The sequence below is a fragment of the Callionymus lyra genome, chromosome 3 (genome assembly GCF_982586985.1).
Source record: "Callionymus lyra chromosome 3, fCalLyr1.hap1.1, whole genome shotgun sequence".
Classification (NCBI taxonomy): Eukaryota; Metazoa; Chordata; class Actinopteri; order Syngnathiformes; family Callionymidae; genus Callionymus; species Callionymus lyra.
The window spans coordinates 25499681-25526678 of record NC_141820.1 but is presented as its reverse complement, the minus strand read 5'-3'; the positions used below and the strand labels follow the sequence as shown (position 1 = coordinate 25526678).

Sequence of the window (26998 nt, the reverse complement as noted above, 5' to 3'; positions counted from 1 at the left end):
CCTCGGAAAATTCACGGACTCAAGGTGGACTTCAAACACCAGGGAAACGCATCAATGTTGCCACTTCATGTTTTGCTTCTATCAAGACAAGGGATTGTTTGACCGTCACACGCCTTTGATCGTCCTCTCTAGGACTGCTCATGCTGTCACTACATGTTGAAGCAATGCACTATACAGGCGGAGGAGAAGCACAGATTTGCAGACATCAGACAAGCTTTTATTTTTATCAGCTACTTTCTTTGTACACACAGGCTTATCCTGTGTTTTCAAAGCCGTGTTGACAGCAATGCGCCATATTTTATGAGTTACCGCCTTGAGGGAAACGCTTTTTGGGAGTCCGATGAATAAAGAATGCCGAGGATACAAAACAGCAGGTCCTCAAGAGAGCTACATTTTCTGGACAAGTGCTATTTGCTTTGAATAATTGAGGAGATTTAACGGCTAAAGAAGAGGTTTAAGAGAACCATAATGGACTGGGGCACAGTAGTCAAATGCTTAGACAGACGATACTCTGTCAGCACCTTCCTGAAACTGATCCAATTGCAATGAAGTGTCGCTTATTGTCACTTTTAATGCATTTCAATTAAGGTTTTCCATGAGATGAATGAAAGCCCACTGTGGTCCTCTGAAGGCTCAGTAGGGGAAACGGTTTTATACCTCAATGCTGTTGAAATAAAGTTGCCAAATATGGTCAGATTTAGTTGAATTTCCCCAATTTTAGCCAATATAGGAAGAGCATATAAGTCAAAGGGAAATTTTGCTTGGCTAAAATAATCTTTCTTGAAAACGTTTTGGCAGCATGTAGTTGTTCTAATGGGAGTGAAAGAGTTGTGTTCCTGCTTACGGTGTTGGCTTATTGAAGGCAACCCTTTGACCAGCTCCCTGGTCTTAGAGTAGGTTATGGTTTTAATCACTGGTTATTTTTTTACTTTGCAAAATATCCTTTAAGAGTAAAAAATGTATACACCACAATGAAAAAAATATTACTTTATTGTAACCTTATTAACTCAATAATATTGTGTTTAAATTCAAGCTAAAACACTAAAAAAATACCTCATAAAACTGTTTTATTTGCTTGTTTTTAAGTTCTCTCTCATTCTATCTCCATCCTCTTTCTTCTCACTCCCAGTCCGTCACGCCAGAATACTGTTTAAGTCTGAGTCACGATTTTTACCTGTTAAATCTGTTTATTTCTTGTTTCTCGTTTATTCTGTTCTTCTCTCATTTATCTCTGGATGTCGTTTTATGATGTGACACTTTAAATTGAATTCAATAAAATAAAAATGATTTCAATCTGAAGCAGTGAAAGTATTTCTGTGTTGTTTGTCAACATAATTAAATTTCTTCTCATTCTAATTAACATTTAATTATTCTCGCATAGTTTTTATTCTTGAGGAGAATGTTTAGTTTTTATTCATTTACTCCGACTATTATGTTGTGTCTCCTTCCATCTTTTTCTCACTTGAAGAAGGATCATTCACGGTGTGGGTGTTTGAAACACTTGGCTGTCATATGTTATTGAGAAAAAGAAAGATACATTTTCTTCTCCTAGGAGTATTTGTCAAAAACTTGGCGTACTGAGATTATTGGTATTTCAAAAATTGACACAGCACAATGTGTAAACTGAAACCTGAGCATGAGTTCAATTCTAGTAACAAGTAATAATACAAGATATGATTAAAAACAATATACAAAATAATAAAGTCTGTCAATAAAGTAACAAACATTTTCTTTTCTAGTTCATTTGTTTTTGTTTTTTTAAATCATAAATTAAGTTTGGTCTCTCGTGATTAACTTGAATGAAATGAAATGAAAATGTTAAAACAAAGTTATTTTAATCGGTGCTAGTTAAACTTGAGTGACACTCACTCCAGGACGTCTCTGTTGAACGGCTTCTTGCTGTTTCCGAGGAACTCTCCGATCATCTGTCGGCTCAAACCTTTCCTCTGGAGGAGAAAGTGGGCGACGCCGATAGGAGTGTCTGGGATGAAACCTCTGGAGATCAAAAACTGTAGGCCTTTGTCTGGGTTTCTGAAGAGGAGAGAGAACAAAATAAGTTTACATTACTGTCAAGATGTTCTCCCATTGTTTAATCCTTTTTTAGATGCATCACAGATTAATTAATTAAAACATTTCATTGCAGATTTTTTAATAGATTTTTGTTTTATCAACGTGGGAATGAATGTCTTTTACTTTCAGAGCCGTGATACATTGATTTTATTTCCTAACCCTTACAGAAAAACGTAGAAATTGTGGGGAAATGAAAAGAATGAAAGTAACCTCAACATGAAATATAGAGCATTTGTAGATAAAAACATTAATAAACCATGGAAATAGAGTGAGGGGCTCAGAGTAGAGCTGCACCTTTTCCAAGCCGGTCGAGGTATTTTGGGCTCCTTTTACGCCACATTTCACAATATTGCAGTCGGAGGACTGCGGCGAGGGCGATGGGAGAAATCTGCCCGGTTGTATGTCGCATTGGTTTCTGAAAAAACTGTGAATGTGTGCATGTAAGAGCTAATGGGTTTTGGGTGTGATACAGGGAGAAGGATAAAGGGCAGGATTGGAGTAAAAGGCTGGAGGACGACCAGAGCCAGCAGATGTAATGAAATGGAAGCTGAGATTCACAGAAGGACGCCTGAAAGCATCTGCTCTGACTTCCTCCTCGCGCTGTAATCTCCCAGCCTGCCCTCTCAGCCAAAATAAGGCGACATTTATCTTCAGCTTTCCCAACAACAGACGGACCTTCTTATTTTCTGCTATAATATAGGGAGCAACGGAGGACGACAGTTTATCGACGGTATGGAAGTGAATTGTGCTTATGTCCAAAAACAACAACACATGACCAATCATTCGCCTTTTTCACTCCTTGTATTTTAAACAATATACATTATTTCCAGGGAAACAAAGTGTAGTTATTTTCATTTGTAAATAAACAAGGTTTTTTTGGGGGGTAAAAAGGTAAGATCTCTCCCAGGAAAAGATGAGCTTGAGACCCTAATAAGAATGTAATAATGTTCTCTGTGTATCCTGTTACGGTTCTACATGCAATTAACACTTTTTCATCTGACAACATAAAGGGATAGATATTCAAAATGTTTTCCCTATCCCTATTCAGAAGATGAATCCAGCACATAATTTACAGAATGCGTTACTTATTTTTTCAAAGTACTGTTTCTCTGTCAGAAAAATATCTCCTCAATTCTATTAGAATTATTTTCATACAGATTTAAAGAATTTCTATTTATTTTCTTCGAATTACAAAAAGATACAAAGTGTTACAGCATGTTATATTTCACCTCAGAATGACTACAGCGAGCACCATTGTCAACTAGCTAAGCTAACAAGTTTTACATTCAGTATAATGTTTTTATTTACTTATTATATTAGTCTAAAATAAATAGAAATAACAAAATATTTGTTTTACCCTATCAATGCAGAAAAGTAGATCACAACAAATTGTGGAAAATCTTGGCTCCTTTAAGACTTTGAGAAGAAAGTGTTTTGTTACATGTGTTATCTAACATGCAAGTGTTACGCTGTGGTTTCATTAATTAGATAAACTAGAATGTATTATATAATACCATTTTTTTAATCAATATCTTATAAAATAATTACATTTATGGGGTGTTACAATTTCAAACATTCATTACTAAGCAATTTACATGTATTATTGACGAGGATGAACAGTTTCCTGAAGCTAATCAGGAAGAATAAATCAGAAAAAATGCATGAATAGAATCCACCGCATTAAAGTCACACTTAATATGCAGCATGTTTCTAATGCTAATAGACACGCTTCACCTCCAGAACTCATCTACCATGTTATTTATGTCCAGTGAAAGAGTCTCGGTCAGACAGTTACCAAGTGGTTATTTACCGCCTGAGAAAAAAAGCGAGGGTTGTTGATATTAAAGATGATGTGCTGAGGTCGCACATTTGCAGGGGTTACAAATAATCCTTAAAGTTCAATATGAAGGCAGAATATGAGATGAACGCTTTGAGGTTTGTTTTCCTCAGAGGTGCCGTCGTGCTCGAGCAAATGTTGTTCTCCTCGTGCATCTGCTTCCTCTGTTCACCATCTGGACTTTGTGAGTTTGTAATTAAGTGCCGGGTCGTTTAGCAGCGAGGGCAAGAGTGTTAATGCAGATGAGGGCCGGCGAAGTTTCTCCACATTGAGCTCACGAGGACCGGACAGGTCCGGCTGATTTGTTAATTAGAATTTTCTCCACGTGGTCTCGACTCTGCTCACGGCTTCTTAATGAAGCCGTTTTGGAAACATGGTTCACTTTGCCGGAGGTGAACTCACACTTTAATCTGCCTTTAAGTGTTTGAGCAATATTTGAGCGTGAGCTTAATATGAATGCACCAATGTCTCATAACATTATGACCACTTGTTTTTTTTTCTATGTGTTTGATGTTGCGTTATCAGTACCTTTTAATGGTGGAACAAGGAGATCAAAGCCAAGTCTTATAGAACAGTTGAAAGGCAGAGATAAACATTTTATTCCAGACGCCCTTGGTCTGATTTGATCTTACGAGTTTGAACGTCATCAGGGGGAAATGTTTTCACTCCTTTGATTTATCTTATTCAAGGTAAACATTTTATACATCAAGCATTAAGAGGTTTGTGTATATAGTAAGATTGAGTCACATGGTACTTTCCCCCGTACATATCATTGGACATTTAGCAGTTGTTCTAGTGGTATTCTAGCATTTCCTTGAATAATCTTGTGATTCATTTGTTCTGCCTCTTCACTAACAACCCACCAATCTGCTCCGTGTCACGCTCCAGAGTAAATCGGCTTTGTTTGCACAAGAATTTGGCAGAGAGCAAAGAGATTGCTGTGATTGCTGCTCGCTAATCGCAATTTTTGTGGATTGTTCTAATTGGGTCAATTTGTGTATTTGTAATCTGCTTGTGAATGATGAGTTCAGTGATTCTATTTTCACATGTGGTATTAGCTGAGCAGTGCTTGAAGAGCAACAAATAAAAACATCAAATGAATAAAGGCAGTCCCTCATGAAGTGAATCCCATTCTTTGGTCGATATAATGACCCCGAGGTCAACATTAAACCTGTAACACAACAATTTAAAAAAAAGTGTCTACTTACACATTGAAGAGATTCAGACCAATGCGATAGAGGCGTTTCCTCATGACATCAGTGGACAACATGGGAGACTTGCAGCTGGCAGGGTTCTCACAGTGGTAGCGTGGCAGGCTGAGGATCATGGCTTGAAGAGCCTCCTTGGACGATGCCTCCGACGTAGACCGAGCCTCGGTGGAAGCGCTACTGCTGCTCATCTGCTCTGAGCTGTTGTCTGCTGTTTCCGAACTACTCCGTTTGGCTTCTAATGGGTCGACCATCAGAGAGCCCCCCGTTGCTACAGGCACCTGCGGTGTTGGTGGTGTTGGGGCGTAGTGGAACTGGGTCTGGGGTGGCACCATAGACTCGACTTTGGAAGCTGTCTTGTTTAGAGGAGTTAAGGGTGGCTGGTCTTCTTCTCGGAGCTCCTCACTCGGAGGTGGGGCGGGGAATTCAACATCCTGATAGCTTTCATCGGCATCCATTTCAGGTGGAACTGGTGGCTCTTGAGGAGGTGGCGGGAGATCTAGAGGTTCATCTGGGATCCTTTGAACTGGAGGAGGTACTGGTTGTGAGGGTTGAAGGACAGCAGAGGCTGTAGAAGGAGTTTTAGTCAAAGACGAAACCGTTGAACTGTTGAAAGTGGGTCCTTCTGGTTTAACGCTGTTACCAAGGGTGACTGAAGTGGCTGATTCCACGACTGACGAGGAGACACGTATGTTCTGACTGTCAATCTGCACCGTCACATCCCGGAACGCCATCATAAGCTTGCTCGCGCTTTTGGACAGGTCACTGGGGTCCAATGTACTTTGCTGAATGGTTGACTCTCCCAATCCACTTCCCTGCACGTAGACTCCTGCAGAATCTACTGCTGCCTTGATTGAATCGGAGGTAAACTGATAGGTGCCGCCTTCTTGCAGTGAACACATCGTCTTTAAACTCCAGTTACTGAGAGCATCGTCTATAGACTTAGCCAAGGATTGGACCTGTTCCGTGAAGGAATCTTCAAGGTCCGTGAGGGTGCCACCCACAGTAGCGGGTAAGGATGGTGAACGTACGAGTGGGATGCTTGCCAGATTGCAGCCTTCTGCCAGGGCCCGCTCAGCGGAGAAACCCTCTGTGTTTTGTACTCTGACTTTGCGCAGGGAGATTCGCCGAGGGAAGCGACTTTCCAGCAGTGAGTTGCGGATTTTCTCGAAGTTTTTGCTGAGCTGGTACTGGCGGAAGGCAGTCTGGATTTTGCAGGCAGCACGGCGAGAAATGAGGTGGCCGCCGTACTTCTGCTCTAACATTTCGATCTGAAAGAAAGAGACAAAAAAAAAAAAAAGTTTGTTATTACGACAATCAAAGTAGTAGTAGTCAAAATTCAAATTTACATTAGAAGTTAAAGATTTATTAGAGTTTTGTTCGGCACAATTCCTCATGTCTCTCAAGTCTTCTATACATGGACATTACAAACATATATTTGGATGTTTTTAAATGTCTTTTTGGACGAAGATGAAGACGAAGCTCCAGTCGCTACATTAAAATGAACATACAATTTTGTCTATAACTCTAAAAAGGAAAAATATTTGTCCCAACCCTTAGTCGACATAAGAGTAGAAAATTATTGAAATTTGAATTATTGGTGATCTATCACTTAAAAAATAAATATACAGTTTAATTGAATAACCATAGACTTTATGGAAAGTTTTAATCTTTGAATGTATAGGAAATAAAATAACACTTTTAATATATCTAGATTATTTATCCTTTCTCTATCTGTCAATCAATCAATCAATCAATATATACATACATATGTACATACATAGAAACATATATACTGTATCTACATATATACATGTATAGATATGCATATACTGTGCATATATATGTACTTTCTCTTTCCGCCTTCCTTCTTGAGAGGCCAGGAACAATGACCTATGTAACTAATGTGGCAGATTACACATTTAAAAAAAAACATTCTGTAATGCAAAACATGCTTTCTGTTTCCTTTCTGTTTCCTCCTATGTACCTCTGACCCGGAAAAGCCCAACTTTACATGCCACATGAAAAAAATCCTCTTAATAATTCCTTCTTTTCTTCAGTAAGAATCTGGTTCTTGTGCTTTATTCACAGCAGTTGGGCTACAGCTATATCGTAAAAATAAACGGAGGAAAAGCAGTTTAAGCTGACTTACTGTGAACTTCATCGCCAAATAGAACTCATAATCTCCAAAAATACATACTAGGTCTTCCTTTCAGCCGTAAACTGTCTGAAACTGAGCAGCCTATTAATCTTGCCTTTGAAAAAAAAAAGCTGTGGGACACAGAAAGATTTCTAAAGTCGGCACTCGAAGATAAGGAAGAAAGAATCCCATCAGCAAGTGTTGTATCTATTTATAGAGTCTATCTTCTACCCCACAATACTATTGTTGTAGTCGTTCTCATGCTACATTTCATGTTTAAATGCTGTAGTCGTGTCGTGGGCGACCCCCTTGGATGCAGTATGGCCAACGTTTACTCCAAGGATATGTAAGAAACTCTTTCAATTTGAAGAGAAGTGCAACAAAGAGATATTTAACCTATGAAGAAATCTTTAATATAACTGAAATAGAATGTATTTTTTTTAATTAAAGAAATTAGAAAATAGAAATATATGTTTAAAACTAGTAGTTGTGCACTATTTCAGGCCTAAAGAAGATAGTGAAACATAATAAAGGGACATTTGGCAGTGGTTTAACTAAGTAAAAGAGCCAACCAACAACATCAAAACAGCAATCTTTTTCTCCTGCTGTATAGTTTTTTCAAACAGTTCAATCAAAGCGACAGACTGTGACTGTCATAAATCCATCTGCCCAACAACCCTGAATGATGATTCTGGATCCATTCAGGAAAAATGATGACGACCTCTGTGCCTGTAGATGAACAGAATACATCATCTGCTTAGAAGAATTGGACTGACATTGAAAATCCTCCATAAGTCCTCCATTTAGATTCCACTGCAGAGCTTTGGAGAAAAGTCAAATGCACTCAGAATTTTAAGGCTAAAATTGTTGAGTCATCTCTGGGGTTTTTATTATTTTTATTGTTTCGTAACTGTAGCAACTAAAGAAGTCAGTCTTATAACTTGAATGGCTTTTTAATAGCGCTGCATGTAATGACGGTAAAAGAGCTTAGACACTGTTTACACGACGACAGCATGGCTACAGTCTGCCAGATCAGATGTACGGTTGGTTCACACGAAGATCGACATCTCACAAACTCACAGGGTTTTTTTTCTCTCTCTCCAAGCGCACAAACTCTATTGACCGAAATTAAAACCTGCATGTGCCAAAATTTGTTGAGTGTCTTAGAAATTGTTTACAAAATATCATAATATCAGGCAGACTGGTTAAATATTTAGGTTCACGGTTCACAAAAAAACATGGAAAACTTTACTATAACAATGACAAAAATCTGAAGCAAAAAACCTGAGCTTTAGGGGCTGGACATGTGATCAAACATCCGGATTCACTGAGAGCATATCATAGCAGCCAGATGCTGCGGTAGGACTTTGAGGCGTTACGGATATTTGGGTCACTTTGCTTCTGCAAGTGATGGAGAGACTCTTTGCCTTACAATTCTAACATCACATTTTGCTGATGGGTGGAGAACATTCGGCGTTAACAGTGTTTTGCTAACCAAGTTGAATGAATTAGATTTGATTAAATAAGAGGATGCTCCAGGCGATATGGAGAAGCACTTCACTAGATATTTCTTCTCTTATCTGACCTTGAAGTTAAAAACTAGTCCCATATCTTATCGCATGAAATAAAGATAATTAGATATTTATTATTCTATTATCAGGGTCACAGAGGGATGTGGTCATGCCTAGCAAGGCAAACAACAAGTCATACACACACTTACGTCTCAGTTTAGAGCCGTCAATCAAACTCTATATGGTTTTGGACTCTCAGAGGAAAGTTCCCAGAGTGAATAATAAAAACTCTATAGAAAGGCCGTAGTTTGCAACATTCTTGCTTGTATTAAAGTTTCTAACGACCATGTCACTTATCTCTATGAATCAAAAGTTACATAATATCATATACACGGTATCTATATGGTGGGAAGTTTTGAATCAATGAACTACAATTCCTCCATAGACATCATACTTTTACTTTGATGTACTACAGGTTTGGTCACCTGGGGAGTAGTCTAAGCAACGCCCTCCTTATGTTCCCTCTTTCCTAACCACCATATCCTTGCATATCCCTGCATATCCTTCAGGTATCTTTAGATTATTAAAAATATTTAGCAGGAAACAGTAGTTACATTAGATTCCCATTTATATTTATGTAAAGACTTAAACTACCGTTAAGCCAGTAAACTCCACATGGAGGATTTCAGTTCGAAAAGGACTTTTCCCCAAATGATGGATTCATAACTTGACGATGTTTTTACCAGAAACTGAATTCAACAGTTTATTAGACAACTACAACATTGATTCAATGTTAATGTAGAATTTTTCTAAAGTTTCTAAATTGATTGACAGTCCTTTGCTTGATTTACTTTTTTTTTCTTTTTTTTCTTTTCTTAATCCCAAGTCTTTATCCAAGTATTTTTTTTAAATGATCAAATCTTTCTATTTCTCTAGTTGTTGTTGTGCCAAGATAATACTCTATACTATGGATTATATTTTGCATTTAGGTGTTACGTCTGAATGAAAATTAATATTGATTTTTTTTTGTTTTGGATGGATGGGTAGATTTTACTCAATCATTTTAGTTGAACTTATGTCACATTTTATGACTTCCAGCAGAGTAAAGATTAAAAATAAAGGTATTGCGTGTCTCTTTTTCACAGTTATTATTTTTTAATTAAAAGGCGAAATTATTTATTTTAATTAAATATGAATTTATCTACCTATTACACCACCATCCAACACCCACCAACGACCTGAACTTTTCATGCAGCTCTTCAGGCCTGCTTGAGTTAAAACGTACCACAACCCCTCATATGACACTGTAATAGTTGTCTTGTGAAGTAAAAGTGACAGAAAATGCAAAACACTACAATTGAAATAATAACTACTGGTGGACTGATGAAGCTTTGTGATACAGTGTCCTCATTTTAAGAGTCCAGTAGGGGGAGCTACCTATTTTAAAAAAATGTTGTTTGATTCCAGTTAAATAGTTGCAAAGAAAATAGAAAGAAAATAACTTGTGACTAGTGAGCTCAGAAAATGAGGACACCGCGTCATGAAGTTTCTACAGAAAGTCACAAACATCTTCCTCCCAGAGCTACTGAATGCTAACTCGTCCAAAAGAAAAAAAATCTCATTTATTCTAACTGAAGCATTAGATAGTGACTTTGGATTAACGTCATCAAGCATTTTCTTTTTTCAGCTGCTCCTCACAAATCTCCACTTTTAAATTCTCACCAAGCTATGAAACCAATTTCTGCTACAGAATCACAATCTGTCTATCAATAAGTTACCTCTCCACTCACAGAAGATAAAATTTCCAAAAAATCAGTTATACATTGGCCTCGACAAGCTACATTTCCTTCAACTCATCCTTCGACTCTCAACAGTATCATCAACTTACTGTGGGTCCAGGTCGCGGGACGTTGTGTGATTTCTTACCTGTGCCAAGGTTGATGGGCACATGTTTGTGTCATGGCAATGGACAGCAAATGGATGATGAAATGGAAATGCTTTTGTGACGATGAGTCCTTGATGAAGAGCGCGACAGATTCAGCCAGGGGGAGAGACGGGGGGAGACATCAAAACAAACGGACATTAAGACTTAAAAAAATTTCACTTTATCACTCAAAATTAAATCATGGAAAAAAAAAAAGTGAATGTATTTGCGTAAACAACAACTATGTTTGTTTGGATGATGAACTAGGAATACATGTTTTTAAATGATAATGTTGATGATAATGGGGAAAAAAAACAGCTAAAATTAACAATTACAAAAAAAAGCGTCTGATAATCAAATAAATCATTATCAGCAGCCTACAACTTCACACCACACATGCCCACACACACACACAAACACACATCATTACCAAACACATCCCTACCTGCTTATTTTTGAGGTCAAGCGACAGCTCATAGTCGGATGTGGCCGAGTGTGAGGCCCCATTGCGCTGCACCCTCAATGGGGAGGTGGTGTGGTGCAGACTGGCTCTCCTTGCTGCCCCACCTCCTTTTGCTCCTCCTACTTCCTCCTCCTCTGCTTTGTCTTGGGCTGCATCGTGCTCAGGTTGGCCAGCCGGTTCCTTCTCCGCCACCTGGGCTTCCTTTGCCTCTTCCTCCTCTGTATCTTGAGACATTTTCACAGACTGCTCTTCTCTGATCGGAGACTGGTTTGTGGGTTCCACCTTTAGATCTTCCACTTGCTCTGGTTTTGGAATTGATGGAGGTATTTCCTTAGGTTCCTCCTGTTGAGAAGTCTTTGGGCAGGGCTCAGGAGTGGCCTCTTCTTGGACATTAGAAGAGGTGTCCGCCTGGTGTTTTGGACTCGGTTCGGGCTGCAGTTCCTCTTGAATCTGTTGTGTGGTTTCTGGTTGGTGTTGAGGTGTTTCTTCAGGCTCTGGCTGTGGTGGCAGTTCCACCTCTGGCTGTGGGGGTTGAGGCTCCGGTATGGGTTCGGGTTGTGGCTGTTGGGGTGGGATTTGGGGCTCTTGCACCAGTGGCTGTGACTGGGCCTCACTCTGCAGCTCCCCCTCTCCTCCCTTACCATCCTGCCCCGATTCCGGAGAAAGGTCATCGCTGCAGAAAGGAGGAGAAAATGCAGAGTGAGGTTGCTGCTGCATCCGTGTTGAGTGCTCACACCTTCTCCAGTCTGCATGGTTCACTGGGAAGACGTTTCTTTTCCCCCTCACTCTGCTATCGGGGTGAGTTCACACATCTATCTCTTTGTGGACACTAGGCATACAATGAAAAGAAGGACGACAAAGAGCATAACATCGCTGGATACCCACCTTGCGTTCATTAGAACGAAGAATCTGAGTAGAGAAGACTATCCTAAGGTGGAATTATTCGGGACAGAAGAAAAAACTGAAAGCCAAGAGTGACACACACACACACACACAAACACACACACCCACACAAAACACTGGAAAAGCCATGCACCTTAAAAAATGTCTTCAACAAAACAAAATGATGGCAAAGAAGTGTCCAGCGATAACACACATCATAAGAAACTATTTCGGTAACTCAGGGCTCGTCTCTCTTGCATTTCCACTGGAATAGGCTTAAGTGAAAATCTCTCCTTTGACCTTTAGCGGCTTTTCTGTGGTTAAAACCAACGATGCATTAAACATTAGGTTCTGTATGTCTTCTTTTAGACTTCTCATATAAATGTTTAATGAAAGGACAGAAGGACATGGTGGAGGACACTTCACATTCCAAGACATACCTCACACATGATGCCATTGAATAATTGATTTTTTGTGGTTTCCATAGTAAACATATATAAGTGTTAAGCCAGTATTAACGTTCTAAGACTTATACTACACCTTTTTATTACAAAGAAAACAAGTTATTCGTTTCCAACCTTGAAAACCTTCCCACTTGGATCTTGTGTGATTCGTTTTACTTATTTAGGGTTTATATGATACAATGTAATAGCTAAACAAAATGTAATTTTACTTTGCGTCCAAAAAATCTTCATCAACTTAATTGAACATACATAGACTATTGGATGGAATGTTTCAACTCTTAACTTGGTAGTCTCAAACAGGAATGGAAGATAATGCCTTCACTCTGTAATGTTTTGCTAAAATCCCAAAACCGAAACTTCTATTGCTTTACTGCTCCTATATAAGCTCTTTCAGTTACATCGGCATTAACCCTAACAACAATGCTGGATTCTCTGTACAATCTTTAAATTTTTCTTCATTAAATACTTGCCTTAATATTTGCGTTTACTAGTTTCATAGTCATAGAAGTATATGAAACTTAAGTTGCAGAGGATGACGAAAAGAATGCTGTCATGATACCAACTGTTTAAGAGTCATTAAATTGCACTGTTGAAGGTGTGAACACTCCTGTGGCTTGGAAACAAAACTAAGCACAACCACGATCCAAAGAAATAACGATCCCAAGAAATAACTAATTAACTATATTAATTTGCAATGTAGTTTCTGAAGGGTCAAAATGATCAATGGAAAGATGTTTCATACTTGAAAAAACCTTATACAAAATATAAAGTACATTATTATTTATATATCCAAAAGAAAAAACCTTCTATTTAGGGTAAAGGCTTTCATTTCATCAAATAATAAAACTGGAAAAGGACCAGAGTTTTACCACAGGCTGGAGAACCTTTGGTTTTCACGACTGCCAGCAGATACACTGGTCTAACAAAAATATCCAATCTAATTAAGTGCTACTTTTTTGCAAGACTGAGGTCAACATGGAAACTGACTTATCATGTTTTGTGGCGGCAACTGTTGTTGCCATTTGCTTATTGACACTTATACATTTAATACGTTAGTCAGGGTTTACATACGACTGTGTGGCAATGAGCCAGGAAAGACGATATCTCAGTTTGTATTCCAAAACTTCAAGAGCATTAGGCCACCATTGTAAAAACAAAACGGCTTCTTTGATGATTTAAAAAAAAAATGTATGGACATTAAAAAATAACCTAGACCCAATGGAGATTTCACTATGTGGGAATGGAAAGTTTTATCCAGGCTCAAATCCCTTTCTCACCTATAATAGCTTGTGAGTTGCAAGCCCACTTTAGAGGAAACTATTTAAGAGGATAGTTGATTTAAGGTACCCAGCTGTATTGCTTCAACAAAATAGTACTCTTGGAACTTTAACTCAGGCTGACAGGTTGAGCATTTGTAGCATTGAAGTAAAATGTTGTGTTTATGTCAGAGGTGTAATCCACACCACAGCAAAGAGGGATCTTACAGCCAGTTCCCAAAAAGATTGTTGCTGCAGATCGTGGTCCCATGTCCTCAGTTAATACAGCAGGAAAGCTGGAGAAGATGACAGTCCCAGAAGACCAAAGAACAGCAGACAGAAAAGGAGTCTTCTCTGCATAAACTTCCAATCCCAATGATGGATGGGATGATTAAAGATCATCAAAATGATTGCGGATTCGATGGATCTGATTAAGGAGCCGCGTTCAAGTCCTTGGAAGGTCATCTTCCCAACATGACCTTAAATTGCTTCTATTGACCAGAGATAATGAAGTTGGAAATGTCACGTCTACATTAGAGTTTTCCAGTGGTCCAGACATGAGTGGTCAGTCCGTCTTGTTCCCCGACTAACTGTTAAGTCACAGAGTGCTTACGTTCCAAGAACATTAAGGGGTGGGGAAAAGTACGTTGGTTGAGAAATGCTATTTCGCAAGTATGGAATAACACCTGACACATATCTCTGATGATTTTGGTCCTTAAAGGTCTTAAGAAACTCACTGAAACGTATGATTAATGATGATTTTTTCAAGTGGGTTGAACCAGATAGATATTTAAAGAATTGATCCTAGAACAGCTTCTTCAAATGGTGAATCCAGATCTTCAGGAGTGGAAAACAGAAGCGTAGTTGGTCTCAGCAATACTTTGGCAAAACTTGTAAATATATTGAGAAGTTTGTTTGGAGGAAACAAGTATTTCCCGACGACTTGGGAAGACTTGCATCTAGATGCTGGAACCTCGCTCTCATTTATTTCAAAGCTTTGTTTCTAAATGATTAGCTTGTTTGACATTTACACGAGCCAACATGTTTGTTTGTTTGTGTCACACAGAAGGTTTACTATTAATCACACATGGCAGCACCCAAAGTATCTTTAATGGGCTATTACTGAATCTGCTCCTTCTAAAATACAGCGGGCATAGGACATGAATAATAAATGAAGCAACAGAAAAAGTCTTCTCCCTCAAAATCTCACTGCAGGGGAGCTTTCTTGTGCAAAAATAGACCCGACTGGAGCCTTTAAAGGTGATGTGAATCGAAATCCTCCGCAGATGCAGGTACCTATGAAGTAAATATTTAACAGGCTAATGGAAAAGTTAGGTACACTCTCTCAGGAGGATAAACAGTACAGTGGATTCATCAACAGATTTATTGAAACAGATCAGCATTCCAGAGGCTCCAGTCTTGCTTTTTTTTGTTACCTTTAAATAGAATTTGTCTTTTTCCAACTCTTTCTACACATTTTCCCTGGATCATTACGGGAGAAGCCAGATGATGAAAGGACCAAAATATTAAATATTTCTTATCACAGAAATTCCCACCACCAATTTGACCACAAGTCTACTTGGTATTACTGCATCCATGAAACACAATAGTTATCACCCACACCCATAAAGATGCATTCTTGTGCACCAACACTTGTACATGCCTGTACCAGGGCTGTTTTCTAGCATCCACTCTATCACTCTCCACCAGCCGTCTTAACATCACTGCTGGCGACTGTGCGCATGTGTGTCTCTCAGGTGTGACGCCAAAGACACTTGAATGGGGTTCAGGACAAGAAGTCTAATCCCTCAGACGTAACTCAAAAAAATTGCAAAACAAAAAAAATATAAAATAAGGTACCTAAGATGTTCAATAAAAGCTTTATCTCTGAGTCCCTGATTAAAAAATGAATACTAGATTTGGTCTTGGGCAGGTACATTTTTTTTACCTCGGACTGGTTGAATGTGGGCATTGTATTCACAGACCTACCTTCATATAAACGCTTTTTTTTAAACTTGTTTACAGTTTTGTTTAAAGAGTTAACTTGACTGAAACAAGCATCTTAACGTGTCAAGAGTCACAAGCAAACTTCATATTAAAAATTAAAATTAAAAATAAATTTTAAATATAACAACTTTAAGACAATATTAATCAATAGAACATAAATTATATGAGTTAATTTTCTTTCTGTGGGCCTGTGGGCCTGGTAGTAGAAATGCCTCTCGGACTGGGGATGAACATTAACTCCCTTTCATGCTCAAAGGTACTATCTGTGCATTCTGAACTGCTACTGCCACCTGCTTTCCGACTGAACACATTGTTATCAATTTCAAATGCTCAAACAATTTTGAAATTCTGAGGTTTTAAAAAAAAATCTTTCTTGTTCTTTCTCTGTATTTCTCTTTGTTCTTGTTCTTATTTTATTTTATTTATTTTCATGAATAATTTCTATATTGCTGTGGCTTATTGTAAAAAAAACAATTTCCCGAAGGAGACCTCCTGAGGGATCAATAAAGTTCTACCTAACCTAACCTAAAAGGGGGTCATAAAAGTGTGGCTCAATGTCTAGGTTAAGTTATTTTTGTTAGCTCTTAGTGAATCCAAAAATAGTCCACAGGTGTAACCATTAGTCATGGTGACGCCTAATTCAATGAATCTCCATTAAAAAAAGCACTCTACACTTGACAAACAGTTAATAAAGAAATAAAACATGTAGATAATCCAAATTATATTCCTAAAATACGATCCAACACTTGCTCTGAATTCCTTGGAAGACTCTTCGATGATTCAGAGACATATTGCCAAAAAGCTTTTAACGTGATGAAGGTCGACCGTGAGTCACCCATCAATTCTAGTTCAGATCATAACAAAAGCAGTCTTTGCGTATACAGTAGGTTTCAGAGGCTATTATCTTGTCTTTTTCTTGGCCTGCAGCACTCACAGGGCCACGATGCACTCGATCGAGTCAAATATAGTCCTGAGATGGGTTGAATGGCTGTTATCAGTTATTTCTTATGTCCCAGAGAGACACAACGGTTTGAGAAGTTTGGCAAAAAAGACAGCGGTGAATAAAACGAGACAGTCTGACCAGTGCTCGTCCAGTTTTGTGTCAAGGTAAGTAAAACTGAAATCCTTTCTCCTCCTTTTTACATTGCAAAAGTGTGATGAAATATATATTAGTGGTTAATATATTACTTTCTATTTTATCTTACTCAAACATGCTGAACTGGGTTAAAAATGGCACAAATCGAACATTCATTGCAGAAAAAGGACCAAAGAAAGATGCAAACTGTTGAGAGCTCTCTTATTAAATTCTACTTTTTCTTTTTCGGCTGCTCCCTTCAGGGGTCGCCACAACGAATCAACCTCCTCCATCTAACCCTGTTCTCTGTATCCCCCTCTCTCACACCAACCAACTTCATGTCCTCTTTCACTACATCCATAAACCTTTTATTTGGTCTTCGTCTAGACCTCCTGCCTGGCAGTTCCAACCCCAGCATCCTTCTACCAACATACTCACTATCCCTCCTCTGGACATAACTAAACCATCTCATTCTGGCCTCTCTGACCTTATCTCCTAAACATCTAACATGTGCTGTTCCTCTAATTGACTCATTCCTGATCGTATCAATCTTGTCACTCCCAAAGAGAACCTCAACATCTTCATCTCTGCTACCTCCAGCTCTTGCTTCCTGCCTTTTCCTCAGTAACACTGTCTCTAGACCATTCAGCATCACTGGTCTCACCACCGTCTTGTATATCTTTCCTTTCATTCTGGCTGATACACTTTTATCACACATTACCCCTGACACTTTTCTCCACCCATTCCACCCAGCTTGAACACATTGTTTCACCTCTTTTCCTCAATCTCCAATGATCTGGACTGTTGACCCTATATACTTAAAATCCTCTAATTTAAATTTAACTTTTTTTTCTTGAGTGACCAAATGGTTATGTTTTATACGAGCAAGTCAATCTATCCTGAATGTGACGTTACAATCCTAACGTCACATTTTTTCTTCGAGAATCTAGTCTCAAACTACATTAACAATTAGAATTGCAACATATTGAATTAAAAATAAATAAAAAATTCAGTTGCAGATGCAGACTGTTTTTTTTTTTTTTATTGGTTCTGTAGGCCACGCCTAGCTAAGCCAGTACTTTGAAGCTTGTTCTATCCATAGCTCTATTTATGCAAGATGCACGTCTACAAGGATGTTTACACGGTGACAAACAAGTCAAGGGCAGCTTTTCTTTCCTCAAGCAGCAAACACATCAATTATTTGTTCTCTAGAATCTTAAATATGCAAAACTCTCAACAATTTTTGAGACAAACAACAACATTTCTTATTTTTTCGTCTGTCACGACCATTATCGTGTATTCTTATGGACAACAACATCCCAGTTATAGACCTAGCGAAGAGGCAAGAGATGGTTTTGAATTGAGCTTTCTCTAAAGCCTTCGCGTCTTGAGAGATGAAGAACTGAAGGAGGTGAAGAGAGAATAGCATGAAATTGCATCAGTGTTCAGAGGATGATAAGAGCACAGATAAGAGCGAGCGAGGCCCTGGACAACTGGTGCTTTAGCTTTAGAAAAAATAAAAAATGAATCAAGACTGAGCAGTGTAGCAAAGAATTGATTGTTGAAAATGAATCAACCATATTTGAGTAATTTTTGTTTTTATTTAATTTGTTTTTTTTAATCTTAACAAGTACATGTTATGTAATTTGAAGAGCAGCTTACCAAAATTTCCAGATCCTTCAGTTTTTCTCAGCAACAAGCATTCAGTTGAATGATAACAAGAAAAAAACTCAAGAACCGATTTGATGCTTTTTTCCAATTTCGTTTTGCTAAGTCTACAAAGAGTAACAAAACCTTGCTACAAACATGGAACTCCAAAATGTCACTAATATTTTTCCTGATAATCTGTTTTTGAGTTTCAACGTTTTGAAGTTATTACTTTATAAAGTTCTCCCCCGTCTGAAATCTCGGCAAACGAGAGGATACGAGAGCAGAATCCATTATGACGTAATAATGGCTTCACTCCTCCTCCAGCAAGCTGTAATCACACCAGCTTTGTTTATACAACCAGTCCCGTTTAGGTGGAGACTTCCGGGAATGATGACACGGGGTGACAAACCTCAGTTCTTGACCAATCACAGCAGAGTGGATGTGAATGTGGTTATGGTTAACAAGTTTTAGTTCCAGAAAAGTTTTTGTTTGAGAACGGGGGCTTAAGCACATTTTCTAATGCAAATATTTCAATGAAAAGAGAGTTTTGTACAAACAGACACATACTGTTGAGGTCCAAGATCAGTTTAAGATACACTTAAATCAACACATTAGTTGAACTTAAACCACAGAAATGTTTCTACATCATGCTCGCAAATAAAAACCAGCAATAATGTCGACATATTTACAATATATTTGGTTAAAGAAGTCTGGTTGAATAAGACCCAGTTAAAGGGGGGCAATTCATAGGAATTTTGAAGTGGATCAAGGTTTGGTGGAGACTGTTGGAGAAACCAAGAGATGGTCAAACAGAACAGAATTGAATCCTTTGCCAGTTTCTTATTGACATTCATTATCACTGATGTCTGAGCCACTTTGACAAGTCGTTTAGGCCAGATGGAGTGTCACATCCTGGCACTGGGACAGCACTGAGTTCTCAAGAGATGGACTGAAGAGCTAGCAGAGTAATTAACATTTCTGTGAACACACGGGTGAACTTGATTCCAGTTTCAAGTCTGGTTTCATATCCAGTCCTATTGAAGTAGACTTCCTCTTGTTGACAGTTCCCAGAAGCCTTGTTATTCCCAAAAAACTAGACTCATTTTTTTTTTTTTTTTTTTTTATCTAAATAAGAAAACAGAAAGGACTGAGAAAAAAACATCAACAAAATAACTTGTAGCTTCAAGCTGATTCCATGACTCCACGGGAGCTGCAGCAGAATTGGAGTACTTGGTTCATGGACATAAATCCAGGCTTTCATTTAATCCCGGGGGAAAGTGGGAATGAATGGCCGACGTCAAGCATGGGAGACTCATGTATTAGAGTGGGGATGAAACATGTTTCCCAAGCAGCAACAAGACGATTGTAAAAGAAAATGATCTAATCGCTTGAAGCGAGTAAGAAGATAATATGCATCCCTGACACCCCGGGATCTAAAGATTCATTTATATTTTTTCATTATTTACTGCTTAAAACAATTGACATGTTTATGTCCTCGGAACACCTTCATTTATTTTCTGCCAGCTTGTGTTTGTGTGTTGAGACGATCGTTCTAACACCTCAAAGTCATCATCTAACTATTATCATTAAATGTCTTCTCCAATGCTTTAAAAACTTTAAAGTCATAACAGCGACTGTTGAGAAAAGGAGAGCTTTAGGCATGAATGTTCAGAAATGTACATTCGTAAACTGTGTAGAATATTGGTCTCAAATTTAAGACAAAATATAATTGGAGCTGCTGGAAACAAATCTAATAATGCGTCTTCATCCTCCAGCGTTGTTAGCTTAAAGGAAGTGTCCATTAAGGTCAATAAAACAATTTATAACCAATTGCCGCTTGATCGATTCCTTTGCTCCTTTAGGCTCTTATTAGCGCAGAGTCAGCAACGCCTTGATCGGCGAGCAGACCTTGACAAACAAGAAGAGACGTCCACCCATCGGTCCTGCATTCAATCTGATTAAGTATTAACGTGTACTACAGCAACGCTATTCCAGTGACGCACTTCCAAAAGAGCAACAATGACTCATCGCAAAAAAAAAAAAGTTTGGGGGAAAAGCACAGCGAGATGGGGTGAAATAACCTTTAATGCATTAAGTAAAAGGAAATAAATTTGATTATCCATGACACACCAGTGTGAATAACACTAGAGCAATTTGGACATTCTTTAGGAAACAAACATTTTGAGGCTGATTTACTAAGACCCTCATTTGTGGGTACACCATTTAGCTTTAGACGTTAGCACTTTGGGCAGGGCCACAGATTGTGGGAGATTTACTAAGCTGATGGGAGTAATTAAATACAAATGACCCTAAAATACAAATGAAGCTACTTTAATGTGGCTCAAATGTGAAAAAAAACGTAGATTGAATTGAACAAAATTGTGTTTTAAATCAGCACTTAAAGCATTATTAGAACTTTGTAATTACACATGTCAAATGTTGAAGTATCACAGACCTCATTAGAAAGCGGAAAAAAATCATTATTACTAGCTTGATGAGGCTTGATGGAAATGAACCACCACCTCCGACCCCTCTGTGGTAGTTTAGTTTGCTGCTCAGGACATATGAAGTTGTCAGGTGTATAGAACCAATGACAGAGGTGGTTAGTTAGCTCTACCATACATGACATGACTACTCAAAAAAAAATCTAGTGACGCTTTAACTTCCCAAATCACCTTTGAACTGAGTCATGCTTATTGTCGTGAAGAGAAACTAATGGGTGGATTTAAGTGTCTCTTAAATCTTGTTAACCATAACCACACCCACTGTGATTGGTCAAGCTTCAACATTTGTCACTGCGCGTCATTCATCCCTGAAGGAGCGATTATTACTATTATTACATCATAATGGACTCTGCTCCGGGGAGAAGTTTATAAAGTAATACGTTGAAAACAGGGTCATGATGAGAGACTTACTGCATCTTGGAGAGGAAGACTTCAACATTTGAAACATGCGAGCGAGTCAAGAGAGTTGGAGTTTAGTTGCCCTTTAATTAATCTCTGTTTAGGTGCGACTGACATTTTAAGCCACTTAAGGGTGACTTTGTATCGCCCGGATGAGTGTGAAGCCTTCACTGGTGGATGCTCATTCCTCATTAAACACTGTTCCAAGAAGGGAAAAGTATCAAGACCCAGTAACAGGGTCATGAGTGACTTATACTTAATGAAGCTATGGCTTATTAAAGTGTGAGCATTGATGACCAAAGCATGAGATCAGATCCGACAGATGGGCTACTAAAATATCTCAAGATGCCCATTCCTGATGTAACCATGTCCCAAAAAATAGTTAATCACAGCCATTAAAATAATTACCTACTCATAATATAATGGGCAATCTGTGTGTGTTACATAAAATACTTGAGCCACTGAAAGTGCGAGATAAATACCCAAAAAACAGAAGCCAAAAAGCTCCAGCGTTATGGAAGTGACGCCCTCAGCAGAGTGAAGCAAATAATCAAGAATTAAAGTTTATATAACGTTCCCGGGATGAGCAGAATCTCCTGCTGTGAAACGGACTCATCCCAGAGGACGAATTTAAAACACAGGAATTGGCTTGGATAAAAAAGAAAAACAACAGCTGGACACAGACAAGTCTGTGAATGGTTAATCTTAAAATCCTCCCAGCCAATAGGAAGACATACATAGATAAGCTGATTTTCCCGACAAAGACAACCAAACCTGACGTGGAAACCTCTCAGTTATGCAAAGGAACAGCTTCAAGTTGTTCAAGTTTTCTCTGCAAGTCACCGTCCACGAGGTGCACGCCGTGGACACTGTTCCCATGACGACAGCAGAAGGAGACGACGAGGTCACATCCTCCAGCTGAGGCGACATCACAGCTAAAAGCCGGTCACTTTCTCAAAGGAAATTCTCCCAAATAAGTGGATTATTATGTTTAAGATGGCCTTCTCTCTTAGCTTAGAGAATTAAGACGAATGGAAGTCAAAACAACAGCTGGAATTTAGGTCAATCAAAATGAACCGGAAATCATTTCTAAATGCCTCACAGTGTTTTTATCTTTTTAAGCTTTGAAGCTTTCAGTGATTCTTTGCAAAAAGTATCTCTCAGGATGAGCTTACAAAGCCTCAATTTAATTAAAAGGAACATTTAAAATATGCCAAAAGCCAGTTTCATCAATGGCTTTTCCTATTAATGACTCGGAAGATGATAAGGTTTGAGACAAAGGCTATCACATTCACAAATCAAATACACTTCATCTGGTCCTTTTGTTGTATGTTTTGAAGTGTTTTGTCCCACAAAATGTTTATCCGTGCCATTATAGTCTCAAGCCCTGTACAAAAATGGTCACAGATAGTGATTAATGGGGCGTGCATATTTATAATCATGAGTAAAAACCTTCCTAGAAGCACATTTCTTTGTGAACAGCTTTCAGATTTTCGAAGCAAGATGTCAGCCAGTCTGTGGCAACGTCTGGCAGCCGAAAAAACACCACCAGACCTGCCAATGAACGCGTCGTATCACTTTCCAAAGGTTGACTCATTCATTTATATTTAACTCAGTGGCTAAATGGCTTTACTATCTAATGAGGTGGAACATAAACACGGAGTGGATGGACTGACTTTGGCTTCGCTGAATTCTTAGTTCGGTCGACCAGAAGCGAAGACATGTTGATGGAGATTTGAGAATCAATGAGAATCTCGTGCTCGGCACCGTCAGCAAACATCATTTCGTAGGCATAAATCTCTGTAACAAGTCAAGAGTTTCAACACTGTAAGGAAAAGCAATCGCGCAGTGACTGGTCCGGTGGAGCTCATTATTCACGGCTCCACTATAATCCTCCTTCAGCCGGTTACTGAGACTTTACCGAGGCTTTGTTGACCACAGCAGTTTTATATGTTGTGCCGCAGCAGAAACTTAAAGCCCAGGTTCCCACCGGTATGATGTCGTACATTCTGCACCATAAGCCGGTGAGCGTTTATGGGTCTGACTGTACCGCTCACACCTTTCTTCAGATTATTACCAACCGGGGATGTATTTTACATGCAGCATCTTCAGTCTTCCTCCTGTCTCTTATGTATTCTGTCTATTTTCTTCTACTCGTCCTCATTTCTCTTCTCCTCCAAGTCTTCCTTACCACTATATCATTAGCAAACACCATCGTCCATCTAACCTCTTCTGTCTATCTCCTTAAATTTGAAACGGTTCCAGGATTACCTAAAACTTAGATTAAAATTATTTAAATATTTAAATGTAATGTTCGATTATTACAGATTATTCTCAATTCATACCATCATCCACAGTAATTATGAGAAGAGTCTTGCAAGGAGAAATGTAATTTGTTTAAAACCACCAGGAGCGTCTTTTGTGAATGACAGGTGCTGACATCCCGCCAGATGGAATGAGATCATTATCATCCAATTATCATTTGTCATGTAAGTGAAACCATGAATAGACCAGCTCCAGGTTACGAGTGTAAGAGAGCACATATTAACTGAGCTACCTGCTTCTGTATGAAGCAAAAAATATTATTATTGTGATGGTTTTTTCCGGACTAATCGTTGAGGTTCAGTGCTCTGACCTCGATTACTACTGTCTGTTACACATCAAATTAGTGACAAACGTTTTCGATCATAATCTGATCAGACAGAATCAAATTTCATATCAGGCTAATAAGTGTGAAGAAATCATTACTTGTGACTTTATGAACATATTTATGAACATATTCAGAAACAATAAATATATATACATATGTTTGTTTATTATCCTTGGAATCTCACCTGTGCTGAACCCAATCTGTTGAAAATATTTAGCGTTTATTCGGCTTTTCTTCCTCCATCTAAAAAACTTTTGTTTAACGAGTGAGGTCAACAAAGAATTTATCTTTATTTTCTTAATCAAAATAAGAAAAAAATCATTTTCCAACATCTCAATTTATCCATTTTTTGTAGAATTGGGAACAAAACTGATTTAAGAAAGAACACACTGTAAGATAGAGTCGGCTCAGTGGCAAAATAAACTTTTTTTAAAATAATTTTACAACACAAATGCCAAAATAAATGTACTCAACAGTTTATGTTTTAAAGACTAACTTCATGTTTTTTTTTATTATCCGAATAGTCATGACTGACAAGATTCAATGTAACGTTTACAAAATATTAAACTTTCTCAAACCCATAAGAATACATTTGACAAACAACAAACAAGCACGCTCAGATACACAACAATACACACATACATACAAGCCGTGGCATGCAACAGAAGACCCCATTTTTTTGTCACATGAACATATATGTATTACATGTGTCGACAACCAGACTCACCGGATTTCCGCCACACAAACTGTTTTGGTCGCATCGTAACTCGTGTCAGGGAGCAAACGTATGAGTGCTTCAAACTGAACGTGAGGACAGTGGAGACACAAGCCTGAATGAAGTGGACATGGATGGTCATGAATGCAATGACGTGTGTCGCTGTGTGGCTTGATGCTGATGCGGCTGAATAACCAACAGACTGCCGACAACAATTGGAATATACACAAATCAACGCGTGAGCACAGCGTTTGGTAAAACAGACTGACGTGACGAGAACAGAAAAGAAATACACAAGCTGCTTTCTGTGTTTGCCCCCAGGGTTCTGTTTTGAAATGGTGCGCTTCAGGTTTGAGATTTACAACCATGAACCATAATCACTTTTGTTTCTTACCTCTTGGCCCCGGCAGTGGTTTTGAAAACTGGAATAATTGAATCACGTCTCGATTTTGAACTGTTTATTTTTCTACCACTACTACCACAATGACTCCAGAGTTTTCATTGAATATTTTGACTGAATCAACTCAATAAACTTGTTTTTTGAGAATGTTGTCCTATGTGAGCAGAAATTCAAAGTTTCTTTGCCTGAGCTTCGGCGTTATGAATACAAATCAAAGCTGGTGGTCAAAAGTTTCCCTTTTCTTTAAGCAATCGATCAATTGATCATTTCACCCCTAGTTTACATAGTGTTTTCTGTTTTTTGTCTATTTATATTTGGTTTAACAGTATTAACATGATCATTGGGTCCGATACGATTAAATGTACTGGTTCTTTCTGATTCTTGTGAGTAAAGTTATATATTTTTTAAATATTGATCATTACTGTGTCTTGAAAATGAACATACAATATGAAGTTATTGCGGAAAATATGCCTTACATGTAATTTAGAGCTTGCTCCATTAATTGTTGCAATACGACAACGTTGGGCCAGTGCGGTAGTGAAAACTGCTTTGTTTTTCAGAGGAGCGTCAATTAAAAGCCTCACAATGCAACTTAAAAGTACATTTGATTGACACATTTTTTGTTTACAGCTTTTTTCTTCTTTCATTTTGGAGCGACTTTTGTTATAAAGTTTTTATTGCCAGAGTGCCTGAGAAGTTTGGTTTATTGCTATTTTATTTCCCCTCCATAGTGAGCGAAGCTTTAGTTATATCTTCTCTTTGTTTTGGAGGTCTTTTGCCTCCGTCTGTTTGTGTTTGGTATCTCTGTCTCATGCCTAACAGTTCAGTGATTGTGGTTCATAGGTCTTTAAGTCACATTGCTTGAAAAAATGTAAGTAAAAATAAAAGTACCTTGTAATTCGTTTGCTTGAATTGCTTTAATCCTACGTCTTCAGCCCTGGCCTGACACATAGTTTATTGTATAAAAATCTAAAGTGCAAAAATAAAACTTTTAAAAACACTACATTTTTACACCCAAGGGCTTCCTACAACAAACCCTGATATTGTTTTGTTTTTTTTGTTTTTCCATAGTTTACTGTTAAGTCTAATAAGAACACTCTGTTATCTTAGAGGTTATTTACAATCAAGGTGTTTCCATTAATAGCTTCTGACTTCCAGTATCCTCTCACATCTGATCTCCGTCTTCCACCGCCTGATGTCTGATCTCAATCCTGATGTCTCAACCCTTTTTCTGGAAGCTGTCCCGATGACCCGGCATCTGAATTGATCCGCCCGCCTGAACTCTCTCATCCATATTCAAACTCCGTTCTGATTCTACGCCTCCTCGATAACCTTTCGTCTGGAGGACGTCCTGACGTGTCAATTAACTCCATTTGAACTCTCTCCTTCTTATTGTTGCGTCTTTGTTCTAATGTCTGATCTTGTTACACATTATTTCCTTATTCAGAGGAACTCAGTCCTTCAGCGCAGACATATAGACGGTCAACCACTCACACCTTCACTCACACCAGGAGATCGTTTATCTGGACCAGACATGGGCCCTTGATGAGGTCGACTATAAAAAATGTTATTTCCAAAAGTTTCTGATGGTTAAGAATTTTATTATTAAGCTTCTGGAAGTCATTATAGATTGTTGTTTGAGGACTTTTATTTTTCCTTTTATCCCTTTTCTGGGGGAATACTTTTGAAAACTGTCTTTTAATATATTTGAAATAAAACATTAAAAAATAACATTTTTAGATGCATTTTATGATACGATAGAATAACCTAATTTCCTTTTTAGGCTTTTGTTTCTCTCTTTCTTAAGGATATTTTAATAAAATGAATGGAAAATATATGAAAT

The 26998-nt window shown here is 38.3% G+C and overlaps 1 protein-coding gene across 2 annotated transcripts in view; it reads right to left on the bottom strand.

Annotated features, from left to right (window-relative positions):
• iqsec3a (IQ motif and Sec7 domain ArfGEF 3a) overlaps positions 1 to 26998 on the bottom strand; it is a 59020-nt gene that overhangs the window by 17604 nt on the left and 14418 nt on the right. For both annotated transcript variants that reach the window (XM_087787269.1, XM_087787268.1), the window contains exons 3-5: positions 11136 to 11826; positions 5116 to 6386; positions 1870 to 2031 (exon numbers count right to left, since the gene is read on the bottom strand). In XM_087787269.1, the coding sequence (XP_087643395.1) occupies positions 1870 to 2031; positions 5116 to 6386; positions 11136 to 11826 (2124 nt within the window). The remainder of the gene's footprint in view (positions 1 to 1869; positions 2032 to 5115; positions 6387 to 11135; positions 11827 to 26998) is intronic.